The sequence below is a fragment of the Mastigoproctus giganteus genome, chromosome 9 (assembly GCF_048544385.1).
Source record: "Mastigoproctus giganteus isolate SK-2022 chromosome 9, ASM4854438v1, whole genome shotgun sequence".
Lineage (NCBI taxonomy): Eukaryota > Metazoa > Arthropoda > Arachnida > Uropygi > Thelyphonidae > Mastigoproctus > Mastigoproctus giganteus.
The window spans coordinates 164191404-164213315 of NC_143583.1; the positions used below are offsets into that span (position 1 = coordinate 164191404).

General features: G+C 37.6%; 1 protein-coding gene across 4 annotated transcripts in view; it reads left to right on the plus strand.

The window, feature by feature from the left end:
• Positions 1-21912, plus strand: part of LOC150080867 (histone-lysine N-methyltransferase EHMT2-like) — a 558915-nt gene that overhangs the window by 193067 nt on the left and 343936 nt on the right. For all 4 annotated transcript variants that reach the window (XM_090381696.1, XM_090381697.1, XM_090381694.1 and 1 more), the window contains one exon: positions 436-558. In XM_090381696.1, coding sequence (XP_090237822.1) covers positions 436-558 — 123 coding nt within the window. The remainder of the gene's footprint in view (positions 1-435; positions 559-21912) is intronic.

Here is a 21912-nt window from a genome sequence, read left to right on the forward strand (position 1 = left end):
TTTACATTGCATTAAATATATATTTATAAACAATCTCATTCACTACTATAAGGAGCTACAAAGATTAAAAGAAAGCTAGACAGACATTTTTAACTATATTTATTGTCTAAGCTTACTTTGGTACAGTGACCTGGTTTTCAGCAGGTCACTATACCTGAATTAATATGGTAAAAAAAACCTTGCACCATGTTAACTTAATTTATAATTTTTGTTAATATATGCATTTGTTTTTATGTATCTGCTATGTGCCATGTCTGTATTTTAAATTTTGGTTCTAAAAAAATTTGTGATGAAGAACACTTCCTTGTTAGAATACCTAGTTAGAATATACACTGTCTGTAGGAAAAATTTCATTTAAATGATTGTAAATTAAATATTTCCTTATGGTTTTAAGGAACATATAAATTAAGGACTTTAAATTATTTATTATTGTAGGCCGGTGCTGATATTGACAGCATAAATGATCGCCTCTATACCTCTGTAATGGTTGCTACGGAAAGTTGCCATGTCACTGTTATGCAGTATTTGGTTAAAGCAGGCGCCCAGCTGGATTGTAAAGTAAGTATAACAAAATTTTTTTAAACCTTAAGTTTAAAGTGATATTGTATACATTGTCAGATTTTCCACTGTTCCTTTTTTATATATCAGACTGCTCTTGTAGCAATGAGAGGTTTTTAAATGCAGATAAAGGGTTGTATTCAATGAAGGAACAGGAAGAGTCCTAAACTTGCACTATATCTAAGAACATGTTCTAATATTCAAGGGCCACATAAACTACAAAGGGTCTGAAAGGAGTGACGTCTGACTTTGAGTAGTGGGGCTAGATAGAAATGGAACTATATTTGTATGCTTTTATAAGACTAATAAACATACATTTTACCCTGTTGTTTGTCTACCATAAAATTTGTAACTATAATTGTTTATATGATCATTTTTAAAAATTATATGTAAGTTATCTTGAATTAACATAACAGAAAGTTTAGCTTTCTGACATATGACTACTACTATATTGATGACTCTAATATCTGCATTGCTACATGATGACTTCTTATTTACAGTTTTATTATTTGTAGTTGATGTCATATTAAAAAAAACAGTTGTTGTAGTTTTGTATTACATTCTTTTTGTTAATTTGAGCTGTTATATTTTATTTAATTTTAAATACCATATTTTCAGGACCATAAGATGCACGTTTCTTTGAAAACGTTTCCAGATATACATTTCTTTGAAATGTTGTCTGCCTTCTTGTGATTCTATGAAGGTATGATAGATGCATGCAGTGATATTGTTGTGTGTATGTCAGGTTACATTGTTGCATAGAATAATCTGAGTGAAGCCTTACTTTATGGCTGGGGGGGGAAGGGAAATCAGTAAAATTCTGCTGCCTTCTAGCAGTGCCCACTCGACATATATTTATTTATATGTCGAGTTTTGTATATTTATCAGTGATATTGATGAAGGTATATCAGGCTTAATGTCGAAGTTTGCAGATGATACAAAGGTTGGCAGGGTTGTTAATGACAGTAATGGCAGTGTGCTACTGCAACAGGATCTAGATAATTTGGGCAGATGGGCTAAGAAGTGGCAACTGAAGTTTAACCTTGACAAATGCAAAGTACTACATATGGTAGAAGTAACCCCTGAGAAATGTACCAACTGTGTGCTACTACACTTAAGGTGGTAGAAAATGAAAAAGACCTGGGAGTAATTGTGCAGCCTGTCTGCATTGCTCAGAAAACTTCATATCTGAAGTTTTCTGAGCAATGCAGACAGGCTGCCAGGGTAGGTCATGGGGCTTTGTCAATGATATATAGGAATTTTGCTAGCAGGGAGAAGGAGGTGATTGTTCCTCTGTATAAGGCAATGGTCAGGCCACGCCTTGAGTACTGCGTACAGGTCTGGAGGCCTCATTTTAGGAAGGATGTAGATTTACTTGAGTGTGTACAGAGAAGGGCAACAAGATTGGTGAGGGGAATGAAGGGATCCTCTTACCAAGAGAGGCTTAAGTTCTGCAAATTGCAGTGGCTGGAGACTAGGCACCTGCACGGTGATCTGATTGAAGTGTATAAGGCCTTGAATGGGTTGAGCACGCTGAATTCTAATAGGATCCTTCCACTTGTTCAGATTACGAACCTAAGGGGGCATAAATTCAAATTAAGAAAAGACAGATGTAGAATAGATGTGCGGAAATTTGCCTTTACCCAGCGGGTGGTTAATTGCTGGAACAAACTTCCATCTGTCGTTGTGGAAGTTGATAGGTTGAATAAATTTAAGGAGGAACTGGACAGGCATTTGGAGGGAATGGTGTGATTTTTTTTTTTTTTTTTTTTTTTGGCTGATGCTGCATAAGCTCATACACTTGCTTTCTTGCATCACATGCTACTACTACTACATGGATAGTTATATATGTGGTGAATGGACTTCTTAACGATACTGCTGGTCTTCCAAGCTAGCATCGCTGGGAATCCAATGCCCAGAGCTTAGATTCCAGCCGAACACTTGGAAGTAGGTGTTAGGCTGGAATCCATCATATACTCCCTCCTATCTTAAATCAGGGTTGAATATATCTTTTATCAGGAGGCAAGGAAACTGCTGAGCCAGTAAGTAGCAAAAAACCGTCGTATGAACAAAAGGTTGCAGGGATTTGTTCCTTTAGAACATAAACCAAAATTATTATTTTTTCAGAAGAGAAAGACTAATCAGCTGCTATTCCTATATCTGTACCTCTTAGTGTTTCACCACTACCAAGACAAAGTGGTGGAGAAAAGCCTAAAAACGTGAAGTACTCTCTGTAACACAAGAAAAAATGGATTGAGAGTGAAGGAGATACAGATGATTCAGTCTTGGAACTCTTTGTGGAGGAAGAAATATACACAGGACTGCATCCATGCTTTCCTAAAAGAGATAATCCAAGCTGGGCAAAAGAAGCCTTCAGCACTTCAGAAGTTGACTGACAGATCCACTAAGCTGAAATTTAATGGCTTATTTCTTTCAGTGGAGTTGTGGATTCGGCAAAATACTTATGACATTAAAACCCTCCTGCAAAAACATGATCCAGTTTGTTTTGCTTGCAGCAGACATATCTGAAAGCAAATGAAAACCACCCTTCCTTTCCATGGAGAAGTTTTATCTTTATGAGCAGCTAGACCTCACTTAAACCTATGCCACTCACCACCAACATACTGGCAGCAATTTTCCTTACAGTAGGGTTTTTACTTACAGTCTGGTCTATTTATTTGCCACCTCTGGCTGGCATTCACCACCCATTCAGACCTTAATTATCTCATTATGCAATTGCCGTTCTCTGACTTGCTTCTTGGGGATTTCATTGGATACACTACCTTGTGTGATTGTGCTGACATTAATGGAAGGGGACATGTCAAAAAGTATATGCTTACTGACAGTGACCTCTCCCTTGTAATTGTGTAAATTAACAACTTCCACTTGCCTACTTGTAAGTTTTCTGCAATTTATTTTTCTCCATCCTCCACTTCTCTCCTTCCTTCACTTATTTGAGAGGTGGAGGAGAACCTGTATGTGAGCAAACACTTTCCCACAATAGCCTCCTTACTTAGGAGGCAGTATCTTCCTTTTAGGGTTCCAGTGGAAGACAGATTAGGCTGACTGGAATGCATTTTACCATTGGGAAGTGTTTCAAATCATTGCAGTCAGCCAGGTGCCTATCAGTGATACTATAACGTATATCAGAAAATATTTTTCATGTAGCATTCTAGCATTCCAGAAACATCTATCTAGTGTCCACCATTTCCAAAATCTATAGTGGTCTGTAAAATGTACAGCAGTAAAAAAGGCTCAAAACAAAGCTAACGGGATATTTTGAAGATATCCTACTGCAACTGTTCTCTTAGCTTTTAGATATGCATCTGATGATATTCATCATCAGAGCCAAAAGGAATCACTGATTTGCATTATATCCTCTCTTACCATTTTATGCGTGCTAAGGCAGTTTGAGATGAAATCTGGAAAATGAATGGAAAATATTCATTGCACCTGTAATCAGTCCTAGAATACCATGGATGAATTATTCCAGATTTAACCAGGGCCAGTGCTCTTGGAAAAACTTTTTCTAAGATCTGTGCAATCATCTTATTCTCCAGAGCTCCTGGTCCTGAAAAAAAAAATAAAACGAAACCAGGCACTTCAAATCTTTCATCTTTATAATGGACCATTTGCCAGAGAACAGTTAAAAATAGCTCTAACTCTTATTAAGGCTGATAACATCCATTATGAATTGAAGGATTGGCTTTTATCAGAATCTATGGATTGTCTGCTATTTCTATATAACAGAATCTTTTTTGAGGAAAAATTTCTGCACTCCTGGCAAAAGATAATTGTTCACGCCTTTTCTGAGCTAGTAAAGGATCCCAAATTCCAACTAAGTATCGTCCTATCTTTTTGACTGTGTGTACAAAATACTGGAGAAAATGGCCCAACATCTGTCATATGGTATTTGAAGGCAAATGCTCCTCTCTCTAGTGGAGTGCAGCTTCCAAAAGAATAGATGTCCACTTTGGACCATTTTATTAGCCGAGAAACCATGTCTAAGATGCATTAGCATTAGTAGAGGCACATGATGCAATAAAGCAAGCTTAAACAGCATCATCCAAAAAAAAAAAAAAAAAACCCCTTCCTATTTCACTCATCCATTGATTGCAAATGTTTGCCTAGTCCTTTTGAATTTATTTAAGCTATCAACTTCCACAACAACACATAAAATTTCCAGCAATCAACTACCCACTGGCTAAAGGCAAACTTCTGCACATCTATTCTACAACTGTCTTTTCTCAGTTAGAATCTATGTCCCCTCAGGTTTATAATCTGAGCAAGAGGAAGAAACCCCCAGCATTAAGCTTGTTCAATCCTTTCAAGGCCTCATACACCTCAATTAGATCGCCTCGCAGGTGCCTAGTCTCCAGAAGCTGCAATTTGCAGAACTTAAGCCTTTCTTCATAAGAGCACTCCTTTGTTCCCGTCACCTGCCTTGTTGTCCTTCTCTGTCCTTCAACTCTACATCCTTTCTAAAATGAGGCTTCCAGACCTGTACGCAGTACTCAAGGTGTGGCCTGACCATTGCTTTATACAAGTGGATAATCACTCTTTATCACTGTTTGCAAAATTCCTGTATATCATCTGGCAGCCTATCTACACTGCTCAGAAAAGTCATATGTGACTGCACAATTACTTACCCCAAGGTCTCTTTTATTCTCCACTTCCCTAAGTGTAACACCACATAGTTGGTACAGTTCTCTCGGGTTACTGCTACCCATATGCAGTACTTTGTATTTGTCAATGTTAAACTTCAGTTGCCACTTCTCAGCCCATCTACCCAACTTCTACAGATCCTGTTGCAGTAGCATACTGTCATTACTGATGTTAACAACCCTGCCTTCCTTTGTATCATCTGCAAACTTTGATATTAAGCTTGATATACCTTTATCAATATCATTAATAAATATTCAAAACAACAATGGGCCCAACACCGAACCCTGAGAGACACCACTAATAACATTAATCCACGTAGAGCAGTACCCATTGACCACCATTCTCTGTCATCTCCCACTCAACCATCCTTTTATCCATTGTAGTAACTTACCCTTAATGCTATACTGCTCCAATTTATACAATAGTCTTCTGTGTGTAACAGTATCAAAAGCTTTCATGAAATTCAAGTATATGATATCAAAATTATTTTTTACAGTTCCTTTGTGACCACATAAAATATCCAAACAAATTGGTCAGACAAGACTTCCCCTTGACAAACCCATGCTGTGTTTGAATTATTGCTGCAGTCTTGTCTAAATGATCCTGCAATGCTTCCTTAACCAGTGATTCCATTATTTTCCCCAGAACAGAATTCAAACTAACAGGTCTGTAACTACTTGTGTCACTGTTTGTTCCCCCTTTGTGAATTGGAGATACATTTGAACATCTCCAGTCCATGGGGACTTCCCCCAAGACGAAGGATGCTCTCATAATTATGACTAAGGGTTTGTTTACTTTCTTTACTGCTATTATTTTATTATTATTGTTATTTGGTTTTTTTTAAAGGAGCATTAGCAACTAAGGCCATATTGCTCCGGGGATATGCGGTGGTCATTACCTGACCTTTCCGCATCCTCCGTATTTGGTGGCTCACGGGCTTGAACCCAGTCTAATCAAGAAGCATGTGCTATGCACTGCTGCTCCTGCCCACCTGGCTACGGAGGCACCTCCTTTACTGCCTCCTTTAATATAACTGGATAGATTCCATCCACCCCAGGTGCCTTTCTTATGTTTAGCTTCAACAATTTCTCCTCTACTTTGCTCTCAGTTATTACAAAATCATTTAACTCCCAGTTAGAATTTGATAAACATCTGGCCCTCTCCTTAAATAATTCTTCGTGTTTGAATGTAGATGCAAAATACTCATTTAGTTTGGCAGCTATTTGAGAATGATCATCTACAGTCAAACCATTGATATCAAGTGGACCAATCTGATTCATCCCCTTCCTTTTAGAGTTTATATAAGTAAAGAAGTCTTTGCTGTTTTTCTTTGCATCCTTTGCCAAAGATTTTTCATAATCTGCCTTCACTTGCCTAACCTCCTTTGTGACTTGATTACAGACTAGCTTGTATCTACCATAGGCTTCTGTGTCGCCTGACAATTTATGTGCATCCCATGCATTTTTCTTCTCTGCCACGAGTCCCATTAGTTCACCTGACATCTGTTTGTGTCTGAACCTAGAGCAGTATTTCTTAGTTGGAACAAAAAGCCTAGTAGCTTCCAAGCTTACTTCCTTGAATGCTTCCCATTTAGGTGCCTCCGTAGCCAGGTGGGCAGGAGCAGCAGTGCGTAGCACATGCTTCTTGATTAGACCGAGGTTTGAGCCCATCACCACCAAATACGGAGGATGCTGGAAGGTCAAGGAATGAACACCCCATATCCCCGGAGCAATATGGCCTTTAGTTGCTAATGCTCCTAAAAAACCAAATAACAACAACAACAACCACAGCTTCGCATTTAGAATTTGCAGCTGGTAACATCATCAGTTGGTCCCACTGTATAGAACCTAAAAAATCTCTAAGACCACCAAAGTCTCCTTTACAAAAGGAAAAACCCTTCCCTTTACCCCTGATGGTAGTTACATCTTTAAGTAAATCCTACAACAGTACACTGTGATCACTGCTACCTAGTGGTTCGTTTATCTTTAAATTTTTAATGCATGAATAATCACTGCTGATAATCACATCAAGAGTGTTACTCCCTCATGTTGCCTCTCTAATATGCTGCTGTAGAACACAATCATCCAATAAATCCACAAAAGCCCTGGTAGTGTGCGAGTGACCAACCCACAAGTTCCAGTCTATATCTGGGAAATTAAAATCCCCCATTATATAAGACACCGTGATTTACTGGCCCACTCTGTTTCTCTGTATAATTTTTCATTATACTCATCAAAGTCATTAGGCCTATAACGCACTCCTACTCCCATTTTCACTTTCCCAGTGCTTATGCCACACCAAACTGACTCAACATTGCACTGTCTATCTATGTCAACTGGGTGCACTTCCTTAGATTTTGTGTTTCTCAACTAACAGCATAACCCCTCTTTTTCTTCCTATCCTGTCTATCCTTTCTGTACACATTGTACTTGCTAAATTCCAATTCTGCATTCCCTATATCAGAGTGGTACCAAGTCTCTGATATTCCAACAATATCTACCTTCGATGTCTTAACCAGCACTTTAAATTCATCAAATTTGTATACTCCTAGCACTGGTGTACATGCAAGTATATATGCACTTGTTCTTACTCTTAGTTACACTAACACAGCCCATGTATTTACTTGTTTCATCACCCCAGCAGTTCCTGAAATCTCCAGCAACTGGCTTTCTGGGCTGCTGCTCATTCCAATAGACGCAGTGCAAGAATCATTTCCCTCTCCGCCTACGGCTACTGTTAATCTATTAGTCTGTGAACCCCCCCAAGCTAGCAGTTTTCTGACCCACCTAACATTGCCTCGATAGCTGCTTTCCTAAAACAAAACTAAATATGAGTCTTCTTTGACATTGAAGAAGCATATGGCACAACACGGAGGTTTGTCATTGACTTTATAGCCTCTGTTGTAACGATCACTTCCCTGTCTTTAGAATTAGCATTAGTAGAGGCATATGATGCAAGAAAGCATGCTTATGCATATATAGTATCTTATGTAAGGCTGCTTCCAAAACGCTAGTTCAACTCCGCCGTGTTACACTATGAAGTTACAAAAACTGCAGAAAGGCCAGAAATGTGTGTAATGCTATGTTTATGCCATGTATCTGTTTGTTATGTTGTTTAGTTGTTTCTGGCTCTTTGCTATCAGGAAGCAACAAGCACCGGGGTGGTGCGTCCTGTTGCCCGCCTGGGCCGCAAGGAGGTGGGCCACAACTGAGCATGAACCGCAGCAAACCTCAAGTGTCACGTACTGAATGTCGAAAGCATTCAAAATATGAGCAAATAAAATTAAATTTAACAGTAAATTAATAAAAATCAGAAAAATTAAAGATGAAAATAAATAAAATAAAAATAAAGATAAAAATAAAGTTAATAAAATGGGAAAAAAAAATAATAATAAAGATAAAAATAAAGTTAATAAAATGGGAAAAAAAAAAAATAATAATAAAAAAATAAATAAATAAAAAAAAATAAAAAAATCATCCCCTACCAGTGTGCCAGCAGATGACCCTGCCTCACGACCAGCCTGAGGTTAGCAGGAAATGGAAGTCAAGAAGACACAGTGATGTCACCCTGCATCATACAAGTTTGTTAACCAACTGTCCAAGTCGAAGATGGTGGTGAAGATGGTAAAGTAAAGTGTAGCCATTATCAACCCACTGCAGGATGGAAGCCTCCTCAACAATTCATGCTGAGGGAAATGGACCTTAATCTGCCACGCTGGTCCAGTGCGGGTTGGCAGATCGACCGTATTCAGCAGCCAGGGGCTTGAACCCCGGTCTACTCAAAGAGCGTGTGCTACTGCACTCCCGCTCCTGCCCACTCGGCTACGGAGGCCGTCGTGAAGATGGTACTTGAGCTAAAAAATGGTGGTAGTGACGATGATGGTGGTATCACAAGATGACGATGATACAGATGCTGGTCTGGACTGGAGGTAGAGCTGGAATAGGAGTAGTTCCTGAAATTGGGGCAGTATTAATGATTTGCCCATGTATGGCAAAGGCTTTATGTGCAAAATCTTGCAGAAGATGAAATTTTTCTTTGGAGTCCAAGAGAGAAGACTCATTGCCTGGGGAGAATGGTTGACACAGAGCAGACAGAGGCTGACGAAGATCCAAGCAATATTGACAAGTGAAAAGAACATGCTGCCAGTCTTCTGGGCTACCACAGTTACAGATGGGAGAATCAGACAGGTTAAACCTAGCAAGTTTAGCACTAAGGGAACCATGACCAGTTAGAAGAAAAAGAGTGTGAAGACTTGGACTGAACCATTTTAGAATAGACTTTTGTAAGGCAAAGGACACAGATGGAATAAACTTTCTTGTGACCATACCTTTGGAAGAAGAAGACCACTGATCTTGCCAGAGTTTAACCAGGTGGTTCCAGCAATGGGTTTTTTTCGGTTTTAGGATCACAGTGGATATTAATAGTGAAGTCTAAAAAGTCAACTGGAATGGCATGTCTAAGGTAATAGCAAAAACCTCAATAAGCGATTTGGAGATCCAGAGGTAGGCAACTGTTTAAAACCTGGAACGCAGCTGTTGAGACAGTGCAACAGGTACAACTGTATAATAGAGGAGAGTTTCTCTTGGATGGCAATCTTCTTAGTATACCAAAACCAGGCGCCAGCGCCATAGGTACAAATCGGGACAAACACCACTTTGTACAAAAGACGAAGAGTGTGATGATTAATACCCCAGGATCGATGGGAAAGATGGACAAGCATAGATGTATACTTAGCTATTTTATCATGAAGGTGCAAGATATGTTTCTGTAAATTTAACTTACGATCTAGAATAATATCCAAAAATTTGTGAGTCAACCATGGAGAGAGAACGACCAAAAAGTTTGACAGTCGGAGGCCTGAAAATGTTAAGGTTGCCCTTAAGATAAAGAAGCTTAGTCTTGTTAGGAGAAATGGTAAGTTTATTAATAACGGACCAAGAGCACAGATCATTATAATGCTATTGGCAGTACTTTCCAAGGAAGCACGAGAATTACCAAGGACAGGAAGGGTTAGATCACTGGCATATGCTATTTAGAAGCATTGGGAGTTGAAGAGCAGCCACTCATCTAGAACCAAATCCCAGACAAGTGGACGAAGTGCCGAACCTTGTGGGCATCCTCAAGAGACAGACAGAACGACTAAGTTGCTGAGTTTCAGAAATGATTTGTACAGAACGGTGGAGAAAGTAGTTGCAGGTTAAGTTGTAGAGTTGTGAGGAGCATTGAGCAGCCCTGAGGCGAGCAAAGAAGCTGCCCCACCAAAGGGAGTCAAAGGCTCCAGAGAAATCTATGAAAATAGCCATAGCATATTTAGAAGTGCAGTTGTTTACTCTGGAGAGAAGTTCAACCAAGGCCTCCTCAGTTCCACGGCCCGTACGAAAGTCAAACTGGTCAGAGGACTTTAATGAGCGTTCAGTAAATAGACAATCTCGACAGGCAGCAATAAGTCGCTCAAGAGTTTTACCCAAGTTGGACAATAACGCAATAGGACGATAGGCCTTAGCAGAAATAGGAGTACCAGGTTTGGGAATTAATTTTAACAATGCCGTCTTCCAAAGAACAGGAAAAGTTGCTTCGTTCAAGTATTTATTATACATTGTGACAAAGACCAGATGGGTAGAGTTTGTGTAGTCGCTTAATAAAAATGCCCTCAAGGTTATCAATTCCAGGACAGCTATTATCATTGATTTTGGAGATTGCCAAATCAACCTCTGCCTGGCTGAAGCAGGGAGTGGATTCAGAAGTAAGATAGGCACTGTTGAGAGATCTAATTTGTTGGTGAATAGAAAGATCTCAGCAGGGTCATCTGAGGGAAGAAGGGCATCAAGCATGGCATTGACATTGTTAGTCCAAGTCATAGTTTCAGCATTGTGATAATCAACAGACTGGTAAATTTCTGGAGGGTGAACCTTGTTACTAGAGAGATGACCATGTATAACTTGAGCATAAGTCAAGGTGGAGGAATCAGGGGGTGTAGGAAGAGAGACATGTTTTTCATTTTCTTCCAGTTTAGTCAAAACCTTTACATTCTCTAAGACAGTGGTCTCCAAACTTTATGTTACTACACCCTCCTTTTAAAAAAATCTAATCTTGGTGCCCCCCCCCCCCATTTATTTCATAAAATAATACAGACACATTTTTAAATGGTAAAAAATTTATTAATACAAAAAATAAAAAAAAAAATAAAATAAAAAAACGTAATTGACAGAATAATAACAAGGTTTTACTATATATATATATATATATATATATATATATATATATATATATATATATATATATATATTCATTTTTAAATTATTTTGTTTTTAATGCAATGGATATGCTTGTTTATTAGCACAAAGTTTATCGAATCTAGGTGTCATTGAGGAGAGAGCGTAGCTCTTTTTCTACTATTAGAAATGGGCTCGATATTTAGATTTCATTGCAGCCAATGCAGAAAATCCCGTTTCGCATAAATATGATGTTACGAATGGCAGCAATACTTGCATTGCTTTGCTTGACAAAGTATTATATTCTTCACTTCGATTCAGCCAAAATTGAACTAGGGTTTCACTCCGAAATTTTTGTTTCAATGAAGTATCGCATGATAATTCTATCAATTTTTCCTTTTTCAATAGTTGTCAATCCAAATTCATCATCTTATTCATCGACAAATGGATTCTGTATCCACACGAGCTTTGTAAAATCAAAATCTTCGAAATAATGTGAAAAGTGCATTAGCAAACCATCCAAGTGTTCAGTAAATAGATTTTTGTTTGCTTCAATATTAACTCTGGCGCAGAAATCATTTAAAAGTGGAAACATGTCGAACTTATTTTTTTGTAAATTTGATTCCACAACTCCAATTTTTTTATGAATGCTTTCACTTTGTCTTTTTGAATCAGTGAATGCATTTGTGGTCCTTGCATTGATTTATTCAAAACACTCAATTTTCCAGAAATTTCAACGAAATAGGCAAGTTTAACAATAAAGTTATCATTCCTAAATAAATTTGCCTCTTCATTATGATTTTCATCAAGAAAAATTGCAATCTCTTCTTTGAGTTCAAACACCCTTTGAATCACTTTTGCACGAGATAGCCAGCACACTTCACAATAGTATAGAAGTGAGGCATAATTAGCTTCCATATCTTCACACAGCTTTTCAAACAACCTTTTAAAGGACTGTTTTTTATGTACTTTATAACTTTCATAACTATGTTGTTAAGTTCCTCGCTCATATTTTTTGACACAAGAGCTGCTCTGTAAAGCATGCAGTGTGTCCAGATAACTTTGGTTGCTTTCTTTTTAACTAATGGTTGAAGACCTGCCTTGTGTCCTGACATTGACTGTGCTCCATCAGTACAGAGTCCAATGCAGTTATTCCACTTTATGTCGTTCTCATCAAAAAAAGTGTCAATTATATTAAAAATTTCATTGGATGTGGCCTTTCCAGGAATGGGATTGCAAAATAATATATCTTCCATTATATTAGTTTCTGCAACATATCGAACATATGCAATTAAATGAGCATCTTTAGCTACATCAGCGAAGATCGCAAAGATCTTCAGATATATCATCGATTCTTCTGCCAACTGTATTATCAGCAAGCGGTATTTGTCTGAACTGTTTCGCATATGATTCGCCGAACATTATCTTAACCATATCAATAGCTGCTGGCAAAACTAGAGTTTCTCCTATTGTGTGTGGTTTTTTACATTTCGCGATTCTGTAAGAAACTTGGTATTGACGCTAGAATTGCATTTGATGGAACAGAAACTATTTTTTGAACGTTTGCTTTTGTTCATTAAACTCATCTACTTTTCTTGGAAAAATTCTGTGGGCTTACCAGCATATTCAGAATGCATAGTTTTAAGGTGCCATTTTAATTTGCCTGGTCTCATACTATCTGCAGCCAAAACTTTCGTACAAAACAAACACATTGGTTTTTCCAAGCCATCTATAATAACACTTGTGCATACTAATGATAAATAGGATGAATCGTATTTTCTTGTCTTGGGAGTTCTACCTCCTTGTTCCCTGTTGCTTGTATTCCCACTACCTTTACTTGTATCAGCATCAGTATCTTCATTATTAGCGGATTTTCTCTTGTAACCAGTCAGAAATTTATCCATTTGTCTAAAAATATTAGAATTAACTTTATATTCTTAAAAAATACAACTTCTAAATTACTAACGATTATTATCAGTAAGTAATCACGACAAAAACAATAAAAAACACAATTGCACACCGCTGAAACGGTATTTTCAACCATGCAACTAATGCTATACTCTGCAATCTACCTATATATGTCATACATAGTACGCATTAAATTAGTTAGAGTGAGATAGGTGGCGGTAAATGCTTTAAAAAATAGGTTAAAAATTGTTATGTTATGAAAGTTTATTTATATGTATATATTTTTTTATTTATATATGTTATGTTATGAAAATTACATTTCTGTTAAACTTTTCGCGCCTCCTTTTGCACTAGTCTGCGCCTCCCAGTTTGGAAATCACTGCTCTAAGAGAAGTTTATTTAAAGCATGTTCAAGGCCAGCCCAGTACCGAAGAACATTTTTGGACACTTGTTTAGTCACTTTGTTGGATTCTTTACACAAATAATCCTCAAGATCCTTACATAATAGTTCTGCGGCTTGCTTAGGTGGAAAATGAACAAATGGTATAGGCGGGACCTTTATGGAAACTCTATTTTTAGAAGAGATGAGATGGTTGGGTCAGCACATCCATGAGGATGTAGTAGATTGCCACATAGGAGTGTCATAAGTGGAATCAGCACTTATAGAAGCATCAATTTGAGGCTGTGTAGCAGAAGCACAGTTATCAGGCATCGAAGTATGACCTGTGGAATCAAAAGCAGGCTCACACACAGATGATGAATGTGCGAGCGAGGTACAGGTGTTGCACTGAGAATTTAACGACTCACTTTCTGAAGATCCTAACTTCTTCAGTAGACTGCAAGGTTCTCAGAAGAAACATCACTAGAAGTATCGTTATTATCAGGGTCAGTTGCTAACGGCAAAATTAGCTGTTTTTCAGTTGGAGGGGACTCCCCAACAGTTTTGTTGATAGACAGTTCACAGAGTCAGTGAAGTAAATTAACAGAAGTAACAAGTAGTATTTCTTGGAAGAATATAAGTAAAATGACAATATTTGTTTATTAATTTTTTAAGTTATTAGTTTATTTATTTATTCAGTAACCTTTAAAGCAAGAAAATTCTTTTAACATGAACAACTTAATAGATCTTCGAACAAATAATTCTTTCGAATGCCTTTAATGAAACTGCTACCAGTTTCTCTATGACAAGACATTTATGTAGCCATATTATTCTTTACAAGTTCAATATTAAAGTTAAAGCTAGGCTGAACTGGCAAATGTTAGAAAAAATGTTGGTTTTCAGCAGCCAACCAGAAAAGAGGAGGGGGAATTCACTACAGCAGCACAGTAAGCAAATTCCTAACCTATTGTACCTGTCTTGTCTCTCTAAGAATATTAAACCTTTTAGGGGTTTTCTGTGGCAAGCATTGTTACTGTTTCACACTCCAAGGAAAAAGTAGGTCACTGCCCCAAGCACTCTTTCGTCAAGGGCAAAGTTCAGAGTGGCTTCAGAAAGCACTCACAGCACAGCATGGCGAGAGGACACTGGTCAGCAGCAGCAGTAGCAATGCAGAATTTAAGATTAAAAATAACTTATTTTAGGAGCAATTCAATATAAGGAAGCAATCAGGCATCAAGAACAGTGACCCAGCATCAGGTACAGCATAACTAATTAACATAACTAATTAAAAAATCACTTAAAATAACAAATATGCACGAGTGCAAAAAAAACGTGACCACCAGTCTACTAAGGACAACAGAGCATCAGCAAGCTTATGCAGCATCAAAAAAAAAAAAAAAAACCCTCCCATTTCACCCCTCCATTCGTTCCAAATGCTTGTCCAGCTCAGCCTTAAATTTATTTAGGCTATCAACTTCCACAACAAAAGATGGAAGTCTGTTCCAACAGTCATCTACCCACCGGCTAAAGGCAAATTTCCACACATCTATTCTACAACTGTCTTTCCTCAATTTGAATATATGCTCCCTCAGGTTCTTAATCTGAGCAAGAGGAAGAATCTCATCAGCATTCAGTTTGCTCAACCCATTCAAGGCCTTATACACTTCAATCAGATCACCCTTCATGTGCCTATTCTCCAGGTGCTGGAATTTGCAGAACTTAAGTCTTTCTTGGTAAGAGCACCCTTTTGTTCCCCTCACCAATCTTGTTGCCCTTCTTTGTACTCGTTCTAGCAACTCTACATCCTTTCTAAAATGATGCCTCCAGACATCACAGTGCTCTAGGTGTGGCCTGACCATTACCTTGTACAATGGGATAATCACCTCACTGTCCCTGCTTGCAAAATTCCTATATATCATTGACAAGAACCCATGACCTGCCTGGGCAGCTCATCTGCACTGCTCAGCTAATTTCTTATCTGACTACACAATTACCCCCAGATATTTTTCACTTTCCACTTCCCTGAGTGTAGTACCACAGATTTGGTACGTTTCTCTTGGGTTATTGCTAAACATATGCTGTACTTTGCATTTGTCAATGTTAAACTTCAGTTTCCACTTCTCAGCCCATTTTTTTTCAGTTGTACTTATCTAGATACAGTTGGAGTAGCATACTGACTTTACTGTCGTTAACAACCTTGCTAACCTTTGTATCATCTGCAAACTTGGACATTAAGCCTGATATACCTTCATCAATATCATTGATGAATACACAAAACAACAATGGGCCCAGCACGAAACCCTGGGAAACTCCACTAACATTCGTTCATGAAGAGCATTGTCCATTGATTACCACTCTCTGTTGTCTCCTACTCAACCATCCATTGTAGCAACTTACCCTTAATGCCATACCACTCCAATTTGTACGGCAGTCTTCTATGTGGAACAGTATCAAAAGCTTTCCTGAAATCCAAGTACAGGCATACCTCCATTAATGAATAGGATGCATTCCACGAAATTACTTCGTTAAGTGAAACTTCGTTTTCAGAGGTAAACATACTATGGCCAGAATAGGGATACGTTCCTACTTAAAGAAAATGAAAAGCTTTTTTTTGAACAAAGAAAAGTTTTATTAAATAAACAGTCAAATTACATACAAAGTGAAATCACATTTTAAAATATGAGTCTAAAGTTGATTGTTTATGCTTTTTTTCTCTTTCATTTAACAATTGCCTATACGGAGTTATTGCATTTAACACTGATCGCTTAACAATACCACTTCTTCCTAAATCAGAATCATTTTCACTAAAAATATTTAAAACGTTTTCAATGTCATTTAAGCACCTTTTTAAATCTTTCGTTGTTAACACTTTTTCGGCAGGAACTTCTTTAACTTCGTCTTAATTTTCTTTGTCTTCGTTGCTAACAAGATTTTCTAAATCTTCCACTGAAAAACCATCATCTTCTGCATTCAATAAATTTCTAACATCCTCTTCATCGACATTTTCGAAACCTATTGATTGAGCCATCTGGATAACTTCATTTCTCATTTCTTGGATGTTGTTTTCTTCTAGTACAGCTTCTGGCCATATTTTTGCCAAACTCCATTTAAGCATTTCTTAGTGACTTCTTTCCAAGAACTATCGATGTTGGCGCCTCCGTAGCCAGGTGGGAAGGAGCAACAGTGCGTAGTACACGCTTCTTGATTAGACCGGGGTTCAAGCCCATCACCACCAAATACGGAGGATGCGGAAAGGTCAGGGAATGACCACCGCCTATTCACGGAGCAATATGGCCTTAGTTGCTAATGCTCCTAAAAACCAAACAACAAACAAACAAACTATCGATGTTTTCAATTGCATTTTTAATGGTGTAGATTTTCCAAAAAGTTAACTGTCATTTCCTCTTTATCCTCTAGTTCAGTTAAATTGCTTAATGTTCGATGCAGATAATAAGCTTTAAATGATGCTATTACTCCCTGATCCAATGGTTGAATCAGGGAAGTTGTGTTTGCTGGAAGAAACACAAATTTGACAGGAATGCATGTGTCCAATGTGTTAAGATCAGTAGGATGTCCTGGAGCATTGTCTAACAAAAAAAGAGCTTTTTCTTCAAAGTTGTTTTTTTGACAATACTGTTTTACTTCAGGACAAAAGTGGTTAACAAACCAATCAGTAAATAACTCCTTGGTAATCCATACTTTTCTGCTTTCCACATTACAGGTAAATTCGTTTTTATGTTACCTTTTAACGCCCTTGGATTTTCTAAATGGTAAACTAATGACAATTTTAATTTATAATCGCCAGAGGCATTTGATCCAAAGAGTAACGTTAAATGGCCTTTGGCTGCTTTGAATCCAGCAGCTGATTTTTCTTCAATGGAAATGAAGCTTTTTGATGGTAGCCGTTTCCAGAACAAACCACTTTCGTCAACATTGAACACCAAATTTGGTGGAAAATTTTCACGTTCAATTATTTCCTTTAGTTTTTCTGGAAACTTATTTGCAGCTTCAACATCTGCACTTGCAGCTTCTCCTGTTAATTTTACATCATGAATTTTGGCCTGTTTTTTAAATTTCTCGAACCAACCACGAGAAGCCCCAAACGTTTCCGTAATTTCTTCAGTTTGTTTAGATTTCAGGTGATTAAACAAAAATAATGCTTTTTCTTGAATCACCATTTGACTTAAAGGCATATGACGTTGTGACATATCATCATCATCATCAGCCATTTTCAATCCACTGCAGGATGAAGGCCTCTCCAGCAACTTTCCAGTTCCTTCTGTTTTGAGCACTGGCCATCCATTTACTACCCAAAAACTCATGAATTTCATCTATCCATCTCCGCCTTTGTCTTCCAGGTTTTCTTCTAGCTCCTCTTGGGTACCATTCTGTTATTTTCTTAGTCCATCTGTCATCATGTCTTCGAGCTATGTGTCCTGCCCAAGACCATTTTAGTTCTTTAGTTTTGATAAGAATGTCCTTTACTTGAGTTTGCTGCCTAATCCATGTGTTTCTCTTCTTATCTAACAGTCTGATTCCCAATATAATTCGTTCCATTCTTTGCTGTGTAGTTCTCAGCTTCTCTTCCATTCTTTTGGTGAGTGCCCAAGTTTCACTTCCATAAGTCATGGTGGGGAGTATACATTGATTCGTTATTTTACATTTCAGACAATATTGCTCTTCAGTATGTGACTATATTTCCTGAATGCTATCCATCCAAAATTTATTCTTCTCCTGACTTCCAGCTATTTATCATTATTACAGCTAATAACTTGTCCCAGATAAGTATATGACTCCACCTTTTCAATTACTGCTCCTTCGATCATTATTTCCCTTTCTGTGGCATACTTGTTCATCATTACTTTTGTTTTAGCCATATTCATCTTTAGTCCAAAATCCTTACTAACTGTGCATAACTGATTAAGATTTTCCTCTAATTCTTTGGGATCATGGTTTATAACCCCAATGTCATCTGCAAATCGTAAATGGTTTAGGTACTCTCCGTTCACATTGACTCCTTTCTGCGACCAGTCTAATCTTCTGAAAGCTTCCTCAAGGGCAGCAGTAAACAGCTTCGGAGATATTGTGTCTCCTTGTCGAACTCCTTTCTCGATTTTAAATTTGCTACTGTCTTTGTCTAGTCTAATAAAGGAGGTAGCACTCCCATATATTTTCTTCAAAATCATAATATGGGGTATCTATGCCTTGTCTTTCCAGTGCCCGAAACATTGCCTTATGCTGTATGGCGTCAAATGCCTTTTCATAATCCACAAATGCCAGGCATAATGGTGTTTTATATTCATTTGCTTTCTCCATTAGCTGTGATATTACGTGAAGGTGATCCATAGTTGAGAATCCTGTCCTAAAGCCAGCTTGCTCTTTCGGTTGATTCTCATCAAGTATTCTTTCTAATCTGTTAGTAATGATCCTTGTGAACAACTTGTAGATGTGGGATAACAAGCTAATTGGTCTATAATTTCCAATTTCTGATTTATCTCCTTTCTTATGCAGCAAAACTATGATTGCATTATTCCACTGCTTAGGCGTCACACCTTTTCTAATGCACTTTGTGAAGAGCCTTGCCAGTTTTTGTGTTATGTCTCTTCCTCCCAATTTTAACAACTCTACAGTAACTTCATCTTCCCCTGGGTCTTTCCGATTCTTCATTTTCTTCAATGCATGTTCTACCTCATCAGGATGAATATTGGGTATGTCGTATGTGTTGCTACTTTGCAATCCATTTTCCCCACTGCTGGTATCATTCCCTCGCTCCTTGTATAATTCTCTATAATAGTCTTCTGCTATTTGAATTATGCCTTCTCTGCTGTTTATAAGTACACCATCGCTATTCTTCAGTTTCAGTATCATTTGTCTTTCTGTATTACTGCTAATGGCTGCTGCTTTAAATCCTTTTGTTTTCCCTTAATGTTTGTTCTACTTTTCTTGTGTTAAATCTTGTTATGTCCTCTCTGAGTCTCTTTCTAATGGCTTTGCATAACTCAGTATACTCAATTTTCTCCCTGTCAGTGTGTTTCTTGCTCTTCATTTGTCGTCTTTGGTTCATCATGACAAGTGTTTCTTGACTAATTTTTTCTTCTTTGGATTTCTGTTTCCCTATAGGTTTCTTGGGCTTTATCACTTTCAGAAAGTTGTAATATTCCTCGTCGATATCTTGGTCCTGAGCAGTCTGCAGAAGCTCAAACTTGTTCTTAAGTTCCAGTACATACTGCTTTTTCTCCTCCTCTGTTATTTCAAAGACCTTTGTATTATTTACTCGAGTCAGTTTTTTCCTTTCCTTTCCTACATCTTACCATTCTGTGATCACTTCCAACATTTACCTTATTCAGGATGGTAACATCATTCACAATATATCTTCTGTTAGTGAGGATGAAGTCGATTTCATTAGTTGTTAATCCATTTGTACTCTTCCATGTCCACTTTCTGTTCACCCTTTTCTGGAAAAAAGTGTTCATTACTGACAGTCCTTGAGATTCTGCAAATTCCACAAGTCTTTCACCTCTTTTATTTCTTTCACCAATTACAAAATTTCCTATAGTTCCTCTTTCTGCACTGTTTTGCCTTTTTCCAACCTTAGCATTGAAGTCCCCCATAATAATAGTGTAGTGGGTTTTCTGCTCATCTAGAAGACACTCAATTTCGGTGTACATTTCTTCAACCTCTTCATCATGATGGCTCGATGTTGGTGCTTAAATCATTATAATCTTTAGCTTGTACCTCTTAGAAATCTTGAGTATTAGTCTGACACCCTTGGTGATGTACTTTTGAATTCCAAAATGTTGTTTTTAAAATCTTTATGGACCAGAAACCCAACTCCACCTTCACTCCTTTCACTGTTTCCATTGGTGTACAGCAGATTTCCACTTGATAAACTTATAAGTGATTAATTTCTTCTTGTTTCAGCCAAACCGATGATATTCCAATTCACATTTTCTAATTCCTTTTTCAGCTCTAATATCCTGTCATATATCATCTTGTGACATATCATCTATCCGCAAACTTAACATTTTCTCCATTTTTTATAAAATTGGACTCCTTAAGCGAGTTAATTTTGCCGCTGTAACATCTGTACAATTCTGAGCAGACTGTTTTATTTTTTATGATTGACTTAGTATGGTTGTTAAAGTTGATTGCACTAATCATATAGAATGTGCCACATCGGATTTTCTTTCGCCACTTTCAACACGTCGTACGATATTTAGTTTAGTTTCCAAAGAAATTGCTTTTCTTTTCTTTGATTCTGACATTTTAACTAAAAAAAATATTTCTATTAAAATTTACAAAATCTACATTATGTAATGCTATCAAAGAACCTACGTCAATTATTGCAATGCGCCACACTGAAACAACGTCAATCATGTATTGCAATGCACCACATTGAAACAACGTCAATCATGTATTGCAATGCACCACACTGAAACACATCCTATGAAGTGTAAACAATGATTAATTAGGCGAATGACGTGCAAAACTGTTATAACAGACATACCCACAGCTCGGGAGCACTCGGGAGTACGTAACGAGTTGCCGTCAGTCACCAATCGGATGATTGTCGGGTGCTGGCCTTAAATCGGAATATTTTTTATGTTAAATGGGGCTTGAAATTGCGGACTTCGTTATATCGAAGCTTCGTTATCAGAGGTAACGTTAACCGAGGTTTGACTGTATATGATGCATCCAATTCCTTTGTGACCACTTCATAGTATCCAATGAAATTGGTCAGTCGAGATCTCCCTTTAACAAACTCATTCTGTGTCTTAACTATTACTGCAGTCTTGTGCAATGTTTCTTTAATCAGTGACTCCATTATTTTCCCCTTAACACAAGTTAAACTAACAGGACTATAGTTACTTGTGTCACCTTTTCAACCCCCAAATTCTTAATGCACGAATGAACACCGCTGATTATCAGATCAAGAGTATTACTCCCTCTGGTTTTCCTCTCAAACATGTTGCTGTAGAAAACAGTCATCCAATAAATCCACAAAGTTCTTGCTAGTGTGTGAGTGACCAACCCACAAGTTTCAGTCAATATCTGGAAAGGTAATTCGAAGACCAAGTAATGCAGCATACTCCAATGGAACTGCAGGGGCATGTGAGCCAATATTGCTGACTTATATGACCTGATCAATAAGTATAATGCAGTGAGTGTTTGTTTGCAAGAAACTAATTT